The sequence below is a fragment of the Bactrocera dorsalis genome, chromosome 3 (genome assembly GCF_023373825.1).
Source record: "Bactrocera dorsalis isolate Fly_Bdor chromosome 3, ASM2337382v1, whole genome shotgun sequence".
NCBI classification, from domain to species: Eukaryota; Metazoa; Arthropoda; class Insecta; order Diptera; family Tephritidae; genus Bactrocera; species Bactrocera dorsalis.
The window spans coordinates 9,674,467-9,690,229 of NC_064305.1; the positions used below are offsets into that span (position 1 = coordinate 9,674,467).

At 37.9% G+C, this 15,763-nt stretch overlaps 1 protein-coding gene across 1 annotated transcript; it reads right to left on the reverse strand.

Annotated features, from left to right (window-relative positions):
- Nucleotides 1-12,433: 12,433 nt before the first annotated feature.
- Nucleotides 12,434-13,681, reverse strand: LOC105222586 (trypsin alpha-3). Its single transcript, XM_011199975.4, has one exon. It carries the CDS (start codon nt 13,376-13,378, stop codon nt 12,458-12,460), a length of 921 nt encoding a protein of 306 aa, XP_011198277.2. The 5' UTR covers nt 13,379-13,681; the 3' UTR covers nt 12,434-12,457.
- Between the last annotated feature and the right edge of the window lie 2,082 nt (nt 13,682-15,763).

A 15,763-nucleotide genomic window follows, 5' to 3' on the forward strand; every position in this document is an offset into this window, starting at 1 on the left:
AATCACTAAATAAGGATTCAAGCTCAAAGTTCACAGGTTACTCGTCAATCAAAAAGGATACGTAAGTAAAGTATTTCTGGGAGTAAAATTAAAAAGCTTAGGATCTTAGTCTTATAAACGAACCCGTTGGAACTAAAATCAGAATCTGGATTTTTGTTGGATGCATGAGAGTCTAACTCTGGAAGTAATTGGTATCTTAAATGGCTTGACTGTAGCTACGCAAGTGAGGGTTCGGACGTCTCTGAAAGCAACCTCATTTCCTAACCTAACCTAACCTCACTTCTTTTAGTCAGGTCACTGATACAAAATTCAAACATCAACTCTAATCAACACCAAAATAAACTATCTGCAGACCCATCAGGGCTTTATCACCTCGGTAAAAATATACTTCGCTAAATATAGGGAAAATGGTGGCAAAAATTTTGCGGACGAAAAATTCACAAAAACTATACAATTAAATGGCAACCAAAAACACTAAAACCGTCGTTGCATTATATGTTGCAGCAACATAGACGATGTGTGGTATATGAACTGAGGCCGTCTTTCCAGCATGCACCCGCAATTGGCCAATAAAATTTCCATATGCCAATAATGTGTGGGAGAGTGGCAAATGGAGCAACTGCGACCGAGCAACAACAACAACAACAAGCGGTCTTCCATTCATGCTTTCATGTGAAAGTCCGTCTGTCGCTTCGTTCGACGGCACGACCAACTGTCAGGCGACGACACAATCAAAGCCAATGTGCAACACAATTAATTGTGATTGAGCCACATAGCCAATTGTTGTTGCTTTGCGGTTTTTCTCACTACTGTCATTTGTTTTATATTTACTGGATGTTACTGCTGTGGTCGATGTTGTTGTTGTGGAGTTTTTTTTGTTGATATTGCTGTTGTTATTGTTGCTGCTGTCGAAGAGAGTTGCTGTTGTTGTTGTTTTTGTTTTTATAAATATTGTTGTTGTTGTAGAGTATGTTGTTGTTATCGCTGTTGTTAATGCCATAGCTGCTGATAAATTGGTTGTTGTTGTTTTATGTTTTTGTTGTTGTTGTCAATGTTGTTTTTGTTATTTCAGCTGTTGTTGTTGTTATTGAGCTTTTTGTTTTTTTATTGCTGTCGTTAGTGTTGCTGCTGTTGAATATTGTTATTCTTGTTTTTGTTGTATTATACTTTGTTGTTCTTGTTGTTGTTGTTATCACTCTGCAGTAATGTTGTTGTTTTCTCCCTCTCTCTCTGTCTCTCTCTCAAATGCCACAATTGTTATGGCTTTTACTTTCCCCAAAAAATTGTTGTTGTTGTCCATAGCAGTTTATTTGTTGAAGATATTTTTTCGTTGTTTTTGTTATTTTTGGCCGCAATTAAGTTTCATTTTGCCAATTACGTACAACAATTTGCCACACCACCGCACGCCACACTCATGCGCCGCCCACAATCGCACTTAAAATTTTCAATTGTTGCTTTTTTGTTGTTGTTGTTGCTGTTAGCACTGAGTCCGCACACTCCGGATGTGGCAATTCGCTGGTATTTTCGATTCGCGATTGAATTGTTCAATATGTTGCTCGACGCTTGTGGTGGCCTCTGTGTGCCACCTACTGCCTGCGCTGGCAATTTAAAGTGCCACAATAACGATGCAAATGTATGCAGCAGCGGTTGGTGTGCAACGCGGATGGCGCGACAGGCATTTACAGTTGCTTTTATAATTTTTATAATTTTCATTTTCGGTAATTTGTTGTTGGCTGACAAAATCCTCGCCCATTTCAAATGTTTTGGTGTGCTTACGAAGAGGACTTAAGCCAACATTAGGGTGCGTCATTTTGAAGGCGTGTGATTTTTCATACTTTTCTCGATAGGATGTGGTTTTAAGTATATCCGAACATAAATGTAGAACCATCTTTGGTCTTAAGGGGTTATAGTTTCAAAAAATCGATTTTTGTTTTGCAATATACGAGGGTTGGGTTTTACATTTCAGGATTAGTGAACAATATCAAATATTAATAATCAGAAATCGCTATATTATTTTTCAAAATATTTTCCATTAATACCTGTACACTTTTGCATGCGTTTGAACCAATTTTCGAAGTACGTTTGCCCCTCTGATTGAGCTATCTTCAAAATATGCGTTCTAAAAGCATCAAGCTTCACGTCAGGGTTTTTATCTACTAGAATAAAAAGATGTTATTTGATGCCAAGTGAGAACTACTATATATGGTTAATGACTCATTAAATAAGTGTTTTGAGTACTCAAAAATGCGGTTGGTTTTGAAGTGATCTAAGATCTGGATTCAATTCACCTTACCAACCATTAACACTAGTCCTTTATGGGGTCTCATCGCAAAACTTTAATTAAGTTCACCAATGCACTGTTGCTGAGTTAACCAACGTCACGAGCTTCTCCATTTTTTAGGGGGAGATGAATATTTTAAGTTACTGTAAACAACCCAAATATTTCTCATCAAAAAGGTTACGTTAAAGTGAGGAAAATTTCTTTGAAACGGCTGAGAAGATTTTTGATAAAATTTGGATTCTTAAAGCCACCTAAATAGTGTCAAAAATCAAATTTTTGAATAGTAGCTCTGTCATTGCTTGAATTCATCTATGATAATAATTAGGAATGATCCATTTCGAGGTCGCTATTAAAAAAAAAACACAGAAGCTTCAAATTTAATGAAAAATGTTTATTATCATTCCAAAAAACATTCTTTGACATTTATTTTTTGAAGATTGGATGTCCATCCGTTGCATCTAATTTTCAATGACTCGTTCGAGCATTTCAACTGGTAATTGGGAAATGACACGCGTGATATTTTGCTCCATGGACTGAATCGAAGCGGAATTGTCCGTATAGACTTTAGACTTTACATATCACCACAGGAAAAAATCTGAACACGATCTTGGTGGCCAATACACCGGTTCAAAATATGAAGTTATCTGCTCACCGAAGTGTTCTCTCAATAAATCCGTTGATTGATGCAATGTGTGGGAAGTGTCGAGCTTCAATTCCAGGCATCAAATAATATGGCGCGATGACGGGCGCCATTGACGGTGACGTTCTCACAGGCATCAGTTTTGAAGAAATATGGACCAATGGTTTCACCGGCCCACAAACCAAACCAAACTGTTGTTTTTTTCTGAAAGAAATGACAGCTCTTGAAACTCTTTGAAGAAAAATAATATGACAACTTGACACGACTCACGCGTGATCTATCAGAAAAAGTTATTGAAAAAAAGTATCTCTAATTGGTTCACCTAAAAAATCTACAAAACATCGTCGAACTTCCCTATTTTGCCTTTTTCCCTGCAACTGAAGCCTTTTATACAAATTAAATGTTATGACAAGCTAGACATACCCTAATAACTATATACATTGTATATTATACAAGTATGCTTATATGTATGTTTAACCTCAAATTTAATTTTCGTAACAGTAACGCTCATTCAAAACAATATTCGTTCAACATTTTCATAGCATATGAAAGCTTTCATTAATGCTGTAGAGCAGCTTAACAGAAACGGCTAATGTAACCCACTAATTGTAGCTCATTTGTATGCGTAGGCACTAGTAGATATTTGATTTAGAAAGCTTGAACCAATTGCGGTCATGGTCCATAATTATAGGAATCTACAAAATGAATTGCTGTACTGGTAGACACATGCTCAATGAGGATGTAGCAAGAGAGAGTTGAGACGGGTTAGCCATGCTCAATTGTCATGTTCGGGATATCTGCACGAAATTGAACATAGATTATTAGACAAGGCAGTGACACAATCTACGAATAAATTGTAGAGAGTGGATCACTATAACATATAGCTGTCCTACAAACTGCAGCATCAGAATGGAGTGCTTGTATGGAAAACTTTTGTATTTGACGAGATATCTTCACGAAATTTAGCATAAATTATTCTACAAAACAACGATATAATCTCCCAAGAAATTATTCAGATCGGATCACTAAATCTTATAGCTTTCATACAAACGGGATTAACTCTGAAGAAATTATTCAGATCGGATCACTATTGCATATAGCTGCCATATAAACTGGCCGATCAAAATCGGGTTCTTTTTTGGAATACTTTATTTATGTAGCCGAAGTTAATGTTTTTGCTCGTTTTATTTAAAAACTTAGGCAAAATTTCGCATCCACTGAGCTTAAATCAAAATTGTGAGCAACCTTATCGAATCTCCAATAAGCCCATACCTGCTTAAGCATCCTTTTAGTTGTTTACATAATCTATTTAATGGATATTTGTTCTATTTTGTTGATTTATGCGTTTTTTATTTACAGTTATAGTACTTATTTTACATACATACAAACAAACCGGCATAAAATCCAAGTATTTATGAGCCAGCTATAAAAGTAGGAAGAGAAATAGATTTTAACCTGTGATAAACGCGGTCATTTGACTAAATGTGTCGGCATAAAAAGCAAAGTCGTAAAGGAGTACAGGTTGTCCTGTAGAAATACATCACAAAGCACAAATAAGTGGACTAAAAGCTGCCTTTTCGGTTTCGACATATAAGAAAAAGTGATAAAATATATAAAGGGTGGTTTGTTAGGTAATATAACAAAATAATATACATAAAATCGAGGCATTTATTTTTTTAAATAAAATATTTTGAATGAAAATTTTTACAAAATCACTCTTTATATAAAAATATAAGGACAGCAAACCTATCTAAGCACCCATTATTGTTTTTCTTTTGCAAATATATTGATTTAAGTTTTAGTCAAATTATAACGGATTTTACATAACTCATAACAACTTCGAAAAATTTTAAAAGCAATCGTAATTAATCACCCACTATTCCCAATGCCTTGAAAATACGATAACAAAAATCCTAAATAATCATTTATTAACTTTGCAGGAAAACAAAATATTCAAAAATAGATTTTAGAATCACCCTTTATTAATATAGATTTTAGGAAAAGCAAGAAAAAAAATAAATCTTAAAAAACACCCTTTATCATTCTTTTTTAAACACCCATTATTAATACCATTTTCAAAAAATAGAGCAAAAAAATCTTAGCAAAGCACCCTTTCACTATTTTTGAAACACCCATTATTAAGAACAATTTAAAAAAATAGAGCAAAAAAATCTTAATCTTTTGAAATAAAAATATCCTAACAAAACACCCTATATCACTGTTTTTAAAACACTCATTGTTAGAGATATTTACAAATTAGTTTTAACACGCTTAAACTACCCTCACAGATCACCCTTTTTTACGTTTAATTTGAATAAATATAGCATTAAAAGATGCCAACTCAAACGAATGACCCATTATGCTGATTACTTAATCTATTTCCTTTGGTCAAAGTGGTCGGTGTTGCCATATTTTATTGACGCAATCCGTTGACAATATGTTGTGCCAGTAAGTCGTAAAATGCAAATAAAATCTGAAAAATTAAAGGGAGTATCTTGTAAGAATATGAAGAGAACAATAGTATTAAGTAAAGTCATAAAATTGCTCGGCCGAAAAAGAGCTTTTGTAGAGAAGATAGTATTTTTTATGTATTTTTGCACCTCTCCCAAAAATTATGATGGTATTATCGGTACTATATTTAAAAGTAGAACAAAGGAAACGAGTGTTATGAAAGTTAAAATGGAGAGAAATTTTCTAAGAGTATTGTGGTGGTTTAAAGAGGTGGAGAGTGAGGAGATTTTAGTCACGGTGGTATCACAATGGGCCCACTAAAGACTGAGGTGCGTCGTGGTAGGTAAAATAGAATGGATATCGGACGACGCACCTCGATCTTTAGGTCCTCCTAACTACTGTGATACCACCGGTACTAAAGTCCTCTCACGCTATTGGCTCCTTTCGAAACCACCCCTCTCTTCTAATAATGTTCATCAGTACTAAAAGTTTTATCTGTACCAACCTCCGAGACTTCGTCAAGAAACCCTCGACCGATAGTTATAATTCTTTTCCTACATAGACCTTCAAAATCGCTTATAAAATGTTTGATAGTATCCACCTCTTCTAAAATAGCCTTTATATGGCGTTCTTAGTATACTGTCGTGCCTAAACAATGACCAGTTAGTACTTCTACTACAGTTCGTATGTCTTTCCTTTTAAATTCTAATAGTCGGAAGTCCATTTATATCACGTTTGCAAGAAGATTTGATCTATTGACTCCACAGATACTCAACTACATATATCTATAATATATTTGTCAATTAAGTATATACAAGTGACCAAAGGCATATAAATTCCTTCTTTTCCGGGGACTTATTGTTGCATGCTGCCTGCTCTGCCTAGTTAATTTGCCCCACGAGAGACGGAAAAGTTAAGTTTAATCCGTGAGTTCGAATAAATTCTAGGTTTTGATATTAAACGCAGTGAACTAGCAGCAAAATGAAGAGAACCGCTTAAAGGTATTTAACACCAGTCGATAACTAACAAAAACGTGATCAGACTTTAAAATCTAGGTTTATTAACAAAGTAAACCTATCACTAACGATTCTCTCTAAATCAAAAAAACACTTACAGTAAGAGCGCAGCATTTGTACGAGAGTCGGGTCTACCTAACCGGCACGCATCCGGATTTATAACTATTTAAAGAGAGTAAACTCGAACTCCACAAGATTATTTGGAAAATCCTATCTGCCACTCATAGAAGAACCACACAAGAGTGAGAGAGCGAGGTGAGAGCGCTTGGTCGTTCTGTCAAAGTTTGTAAGAGGGAGGGAGAGATAGTTAGGAGACTCCAACTTTTATTTTGTGGATTATATCTACTATGAACACCTCCACACCGACTATTTTTAAAACATTTAGAAGCTTCAATAATTAAACTCCGGTCACTTTAACTGAAAGTAGAGAGTACCTGAAATTTATTCTGATCGGTGAGGGTGAGAGTACGAATTTAAGAAGAGAGAGTCCTTATTTTTCACAAAAATTGGTTTTAAAGAAAAAATTGAGTAATTTAGTTATTTATCGCATAGCAACATCAATTTTTATACCAAAACATCAATTAATGCTTCATTTATAAGTACCAAGCCACCGGATATATGTAATTTATCCTTTGTAATATTTCTTACATGATTTACCAATTTGCATTATGAAAATAAGTTTTGTTTCACCAACTATTTTTCTGTTTAATGTAAGCACAACTTGCTTTACCATAACCTCAAATTTGTTGCGCAAATTGAAATGCAACACATAGCTGCTTAACTAACAACATAGCATTGCTTACCACATAACAACAAGCTAATGCACAATATTTATTGTAGAAAAAATAACTGCATTTTCATTGCGGCAATCAGTTGCTGCGTTGTTTCTATAAATATGGAGGAGTAAATTTGTATGCACACAACAGGGTATATGCAGTTTGTTGAGATGTTTGTGAAACCCAAAAGGAAACCACATGTAAGGTGTATTCGATGTAGTCATGTCCTTATGTCTGCTCCTCTGTATATACGCCAGTTAGTCCCACAGTTTTTGACATATCGAGCTGAAATTTTACTAACGGGTTTTTCTGATCAACATAATGCTTATTTGTCGGAATCGCCGATATTGAACAACTATAGCATATAGCTGCCATACAAGCTGACTGATCAAATTCAAGTCTTTGTAAGGAAAACTTTTATATTTGGCAATGTATCTTAACCAAACTTCGCTGCAATTAATATTAAACATATTTGTATAATCTACGGAGAAATTGTTTAGATCACACAACTATAGCGTATAGCTCCCATACAAACTGAACGATCAAACTGCAGTCCCTGTATAGAAAAGTTTTTTATTTGTCTATGTATCTTAACCATATTTTACACCCATTAGTATTTGATATATTTCTATAATATGAGAAGAAATTGTTTAGATCGGACAACTATAGCATATAGCTCCCATACAAACTGCCATATCAAATTCAAGTCCTAGTACAGAAAACTTTTTTATTTGGAAATGTATTCCCACCAAATTTAGCACAGATTAATATTCGATGAATTTCTAATATTTGCGTAGAAATTACTTAGATCAGACAACTATAGCATATAGCTTCCATACAAACTGACAGAACAAATTCTAGTTCTTCTATGGAGAACTTTTTTGTTTGACAATTTATTACCACCAAATTTGGCACAAATTATTTTTTCAACCAGCGCTATAATATGCGGATATATTGCTAAGATCGGATTACTATAGCATATAGCTGCCATACAAACTGACCGAACAAAATCAAGAAAAAGAACTCTTTATACCCTTTTGGGCTATAAAAACTAACATGTATAGGGTATAATAGCTTCGTTGCAGCCGTAGTTAACGTTTATTCTGTTTATTTTATTTATTTCTTTTTTTAATTTTTATATTATTTTTATTTATTTATTTTAATTCATTTACTTTTTTGTTACTACTTTATTTTATTTTGATTTTTCTGTTGTTATATTTTTCGGATTTTTGTTGTTGTAACTACAATGTTGCATACCACATTTTCTACACACACACACACACAGTCTAATTCACTCATACGCAACAAAATCAAAAAAGCCAAACCAACAACAATAATTTGGTCAACATTTACCATTCATTCAATTCGTAACCAGAAGTTCAAATTTTAATTGGCCTTTGAGTGGGTGCACATTGCTTGCAACAAGCTGTCAACAGCACACACAAACACAACTATTTACGAATATATGCCGCACAGCATTTGTCTGCATGTGTGTGTGTGGGTGTGTAAGTTAGCCGTGTGGTTGGCTCACTACCCCGACGACTGTTTGCCGCTGCCGGCTGAGTGCCAGAAAATACGAGCGCAATAAAATAGGAAACAAAGCAAACGTAGCCGTAGCCATAACCATAGCCTTAGCCGTAGCTGTAGTTGTGACTGCTGCAGTAGCCTGGAGAGGCATGGCCAAAGACAAATGACAACCGGCTGGTGGCTGTTGGTTGCTGTTATGTGCTGCTCAACCCGAAATTGAGAAATTATTATATTGTGTTTTAAACAAATTTTCATATAAGCAATGTTTTCGTAAGCGCACAAATATAATTTACAACAACAACAAACATACACACACATGCCAAGCTGGAGAGCAAGTGCTCGTGTGGAGGTCAGGGCACAGCATGTTGTCCACTTCAGGCCGGAGGCAGCATGTCAATTGTTATTTTTCGAGAGGAGGCACTTGCTGAACGTTTGTGGCATGTGTGTAAACATGCAACACACGCACACACACATACACCTACATGCATAGAAACAAGCGCTGGACATGCTCATAGGCCAAGCAGTGGGCGAAACCTTCGATATCTCTGACCTCTCGGCAGATTTCGGCATTTGACTTCAAACAGTACTTTTTGTGTTGTATGTTGTTGTTGCATTATGTCGTTAGCTGCCTTATTTTTTCTGTGTGTGGTTGCTTGTATGTAAGTATGTTTTTTCTCGAATTTAATTTCATATTTATTCAGAAAATTGCTGCTGTGGAAAAATAATAAATAAATTTGAGAAATTTGGCTCGTTTGTAATTGCATACAGACATAAAACAATATGTTCCCACACACACACATGCATCTAAGCATAACTAAAGTTCATTTTTCGGTTCAGTTTTCAAGCTAGTTTGTAATTTAGCTGCACATTTTCTCATTGTTAATTAAAATGCACTCGACTTTCTACTCATTTTCTACGCCAAGCATTTGGGAAACCCCACATGTAGGCCAATAACCACAGAGCAGAGATTTGCAGCTTTTTCAAAACTGCAGCATTCGGCAATTTGAGAAGGTAAAATATCTTATTTTAATAAAAATATGGTTTCACAAATATAAGTTTGAAATAAGTTAAAACATTGCTTGTTAGACGTGCAGCTCATTGTTAAAATGGAGAGAAAGCAAAAAGTGTTGCCTACATTTCGGCGCCTTTATGCAAAATATTGCCTACCTTTAGGCTTCTGTTATATGAGTGCCACTAAAATTGAGTAGACTGTAGCATTATGAAGTCTTAACAATATAGTTAGTTGAGACCAAATTAAGTTAAACTGAGCTGAAAGACACTGTGAATCGTTTTCAGACACGCAGAATTTTATAAAGAAGTGTAAATTTTAGGTCTGTAAATATATTTATTTGTTTTGCCAAGAGTTTAGAATAACTTTAACATTATTCCATTATTCAAACAGCGGATTGTGAAGGGTGATGAAAGATTTGTACATTACGAGAAGTGTAAACTCCCAAGGTCATATGTAGAACCTGGCCAGCTTGTCAAATCAACTACAAAATCGAATATTCATGACATCAAGTTCACGCACTGCATTTAGTCAGTTTGGAAGGGTGGGTTTATGAGCTATAAAAACAGGGTAAGCCCACTAATGGTGGACGTTACCGACAAGAACTCATCGAACTGAAGCTGTGGGTTGCCAAAACACGCCCGGAAGTTGCGACTAGACATGAGGCAACTAATTTTTCAACCTAAAAATGGCCTGACGTTCCAAGTCCGGTAACAAACAGCGGCCTCACAGGAGTTCCTGCTCAGACCTATCCCTTTATGACTTCCAATTCGTATCGATGCATAACGCTCTTTCTTCAGAACAGGGTAACCAAAATTTGTTAGGTTATTTCTTGGCTGACATACATATGTACAGGAGCAGTTCTTTTGGCATGGAATCCACACATTGCCAGAAATAGCGGAAAATGTCAGAGCTTCATTTCAGAATATAATATTTATTCTTCACAGTTGTTGTCCTAGCTTCAACTCACTTATAATAATCTCAGTTTATTAATACCATTTTCGCTCTAATGTGTAGTCTATAGGACTAACTTCTCAAATATCAAGTAAGCCAGTAGTTCGTAGTAGTCCAGCAAATCTGAGGCTCTTCTCTTGCGTTGAGTGTTACTAGCGCTAAGCTCGTGTCTGATCTCACTTAAAATAGCGTCAACATACTTCAATTTCAGACTCGTTTAAGTTATTTCTTACAACGGCACCGCTGACAATTACAAAACCAATGTGTTAGGCAGAAGCCAGACTTCAGTACAGATCCAACTATCGAAGCAGCAGAGTGACTTGGATACATCTTCATGTCGGGTGCCAGACGCACATGCCCAACGGCAGCACTTGGCAGCTTGAACGCACACACTTCACCTAGTAATCGGTCAGGTGGGCAAACATACACTGCTTCAAATGACAGCAGAAGGATTTGGTGGAGGTAAAGTAATCTCATCCCAGCGTATGAAGGACTTAAGTGGTGAAATACCGTTGGCTCTTCTCCCAAGGGACAGCATTATCAAGTGGGTAAACTTCAGCAAGAAGTTCTAGGTTACACTTGGCAGTAAGGCTAAATAAAATGATTCCACTCTCGAGCTACTGCTGAGGTATAACTCAACCAACTGGTACACTGACTGCTCATAAACATTCCAATAGAAAGTTTTCAGAGCATACTTCAAGCAGAGGTCTTTTCCATAAGTCGGTGAGTCGGTGAGAGATAAACTTCCAACGTAACTATCGTATAACTTTACTTAGCGACGGTGAAGCGTCACTTAAAGCAATCTCCGCCAACGAGATTAAATCGCTACTAGTTCAGGAGTGTACAAAACGGCTGAATAGTCTATCGGAACGCAACCAAGAGCATCTTATATGGGTGCCGTGTCACAAGCTCCGAAGCATCCACTAACATGGTAAGACCTGAAGGACCAACTCTAAACAGTCTATCGGAACGTATACAAGTGCATCTTATAACCGGAACGAACACGGATTTTTATCCGGCTAAGGACTGCAAACTCGGCATAATTCTGCCGCTAGAACAACAACAATATGGTGGGATCTGTACTCTTCATCGCGGTTGGTCAACATATCATAAAGGAGCTGCTCCGCAAGGAAGAAGGAGTAGGCATTGAAAGGTATTGGCAAAGGCATGCGCCAAGGCAAATTGGCAATGGGTGGTGACATCCTCAGCAGGTTTAAATATGTAGTCAACTTCCCTAGGGGCAAACTCAAGCTACTTGTCGCATTCCACATTGGTCACTGCAAGCTCAGGAAATACTTACATAACCTAGCTTCTTGTGCAAATTGCCGATCTGCGACTGGGGGTCAGAAACTCCAGAACACCTACTAATTGACTGCATCGTAGTTTGTAGAAGCACTAAAAGGCTCTGGGATCCATGTTTCCAATCACATCGCCTCATCAACACCTAGCCGTATATTGGAAGATAGCCCTTGGAAGGCTATGTAGATCTCATAATACCTAAACGTATTTTCCGAAAAAGGAAAGATTCCCATAGCTGGGTCCAACTTTATAGACTGATATTTTTTGGGAATAGAGTTTGAGATATTCTACTGGGGAGTCAACAAAAAAATAGTAGAAACGAACTCAGTGCAGACCAATATGGACTTCCCTATAATATCAAGAATGAAGACTCTATTCGAAGAGGCTTGATGACTGCGAATATTGTTAAAGACAAATTTTGTTAAACTTAACAACCTCATTTTATTTCCTTAAATTAAATATTCATTACCGCTATCTACAATGTATAATTCAAATTAAACTCCCTCAATACACTTTTCCGTTACGTTTATCAATGTCTGCCAGCTGCGCATCAATCCACGGTCTCAACGCGGACACCTTCGCATAGACGCCCGGATATTCCTTTTGTGCACAGCCGACACCCCACGAAACAATACCGTACAGTGTGGGCACCTTGCGAGTGTAAGTGACTAACGGACCACCCGAATCACCCTGACACGAGTCCTTACCACCATTACTATAGCCGGCACAGAACATTTCCGTCGTTATCGGCACCACGTACTTATAATTCTGTGCACAAGTCTCCTGCCCGATCAATTGTACATCCACGTAATTCAACATCGCTGACACATAGCCCGTCTCGCTGGTGAGACCCCAACCGCTAACGAAGAGCTTCGCTTGCGCCGACAACACAGCACTTTGCGTCGCCAATTCGACGGGTTGCACCATTTCTGTATAAACAAGTTCGCGTTGGAGTTGCAACAGCGCCACATCCAGATTATACGTGGTCGAAGAGTAACCCTCATGACGGAGTATACGCTGCACCGCACGCAATTGACCGCCATAAGCGTGTTGCGAGGAGCCGGCGCGCACCTTAAATGCACTCACCTTCATCGACGGGTCAACGCAATGTGCCGCGGTGATGACAACGTTCGGTCGCACTATGGCGCCGCCACAAATATGCTGGCCACGGTACTGCAGCGACACCTGGTAGGGAAAATTCCGTATGGATGTGGGCAGGCCGCCAATGATGCGTCCATCATAGTTGAACCAGTCGTCCTCGTCATCATCGCCGTCGCCAGAAACAACGGGTTTGGTTGCGTTGGTGTCGCCAATTGAAGGCACGTCTGTGGGTTGCTCAACATCCGTGCCACTGACTGGCGTCGCATTCCTGGCGTAGTGGTTGAGCCACAAGCTGAATATCAGGAGCGTCCAAGTGGTGCGCATTGTTTACAAATAAGTAGTTTGTTTGTTGTATACGAAGTGAATGATAACACTTTGTTCGAGATCTTCACTTTTTATACTCTCTCTCTCATAGTTCACACGCCTTCATATCATATCAGCGCTTATCTCCACCAAGCTGCTTATCGCGGTGCGCCGCCCACACGCCGTTGTATGACTAACAGAAACAAAACGACAGCTAAAAGTCGCCGAAAACTAAAGCGTTGGCGCTGCGTGTCAAAAAACTTGTGTGAAGGCTGTTCTCATATCTTTTTATGACTTTCTTTTGTTTACCGTTATTTTTTGCGTTTGTTTTTTCTACCACTTACTATTTGTCAGGCGGCCACCTTTAGTTGTGTTTACGGCTATTTACTAGTCGCTAACTATTTTTTGCACATTTTTAACGCAGAGCAAATATTTGGCAAGCGATTTTTTCACTTTCATAAAATGTAGGTATTCTGTGATAATAAAGTTTTTATACATATTTACTTTTGCTACAAAAATTTATTATTTATTGCTTAAGCACATCGGCCGTGAATTCGCAACCGGAGTTCAAGTGGTGCGACTAACCTTTAGGTTTATGGTTTTCGGATTTTCATGACAATTTGCAAATCTTTCTGCAATCTCATGTAATATCTTCAAGATCACGACCTTACAGTCTGATGTAATTCGTGGCCCATTGAACTAATTTCAATTTCATATATAATTTTACAGCATTGAATATTAAATTACAGCTTACAGAGCCAAGAGAATAATCAACGTAAAGTTAGCGTAGCCGCTGCCTCTTGATTCGTCGAACTACAAGTATGTGAATGACGTAGTATAACTCATAGAGCTCATCGTTCCATCGACGTAATTCTTCTCAAAAACGCGTAACGTCGACTTGTGAGATATTGTCATCGTCCATGCCTTTTCACCATAGAGATTAGCCTTTGTTTGTCGACAGATGACTTTAATTCTCAATTGCCTACTCAGTCCAAAGTAGCATCTATTGACATGATTCATTCTGCGTTGGATTTAAACTAGCTAGATGACAGCAGCATATTGAAGAAGACGCACGATGGGAAGTCGCCTTGTCTGAAACCTCGTTTGGTATCGAACGGCTCGGAGAGGTCCTTCTCGATCCCGACGGAGCTTTTGGTTGTTGCTCAGCGCCAGTTTACATAACCGTATTAGTTTTTCGGGAATACCGAATTCAGACATCTCGGCATAAATGCAGCTTCCTTTAGTGATTTGAAAAGCAGTTTTGAAATCAACGAAGAGGTGTTGTGTTTCGATCCTCTTTTTACGGGTATTTTCCAAGGTTTGGCGCATGGTGAATATCTGGCCAGTTGTTAATTTTCCAAGTCTAAAGCCACGCTGCTAAACTCTAATCAGCTTTTTGACGGTGGAATTTAACCTTTCACACAGTGCACTCGATAGAACCTTATATGCGATGTTGAGGAAACTTATCCCGCAGTAGTTGGCGCAGATTGTGGAGTCTCTGCTTTTGAGGATTGGGCAGAACCACTTATATTCGAATCGTCGGGCATGCTTTCGTCCGACCATATTCTACAAAGAAGCTAATGAATGCTTCTTATCAGTCTTTCGCAGCGATATTTAAATAGCTTGGCCGGCAATCCATCGGTCCGACGTTTTGTTGTTGTTCACACTGGTAATTGCTATTCGAACTTCTTGATGGTCGGGCAATGGAACGTCAACACCATCGTTATCGATTGGGTAGTCGGGTTCCACATATCCTGGGGTTATACTTTCACTGTCATTCAGCAGGCTGAAGAAGTGTTCCCTCCATACCTTTACTATCCTCTGGACGTCAGTCATTATATTAACCTCAGGGGGTTCTACAAGAATATGGTCCAGTCTTGAAACCTTCTGTTCGTCAACGCATCCTTTCGTAGAATTTTCGAGCATCATCCCTTTCGATCAGCTTGTCCAACTTTTCGTACTTATGTAGGCATTTCGGCCTCTCGCTTCTCTCTTCAACTATTGATATCTATCCCATCCCGCAAGTGTTGTGGTCGCTCGTAACGCTGCGAGATAGGCAGTCTGTTTTCTCTTTCTTTCTATGACAGAGCACTCCTAATTGTACCATTGACAGTATATGCGGTATAAAACCAACGGGAAATTTCAAATTCTTATAATTTTGTTATATATCTTATTAGGTACATATATGAGAAATATTGGCTCGATTTCACACATTTTAGGCACAAGTGCATGCTGTCATCACAAAAATATTCCCTCAAATCTGTAACTTACAGATTGCCCGACAAATTCGATGAAAAAGCAGTAATGAGCGCTAGTGCCCACTAATTGGGTGTCTAGGTCCTTGAAAAGTGATAGTCCGATTTTGACAAATTTTCGACTTAAGATGAAATACCTTAAGAGCTTTAT

Excerpts from the sequence above, each read along its gene's own strand:
- LOC105222586 (XM_011199975.4), bottom strand. The coding sequence starts at position 13,378 with ATGCGCACCACTTGGACGCTCCTGATATTCAGCTTGTGGCTCAACCAC.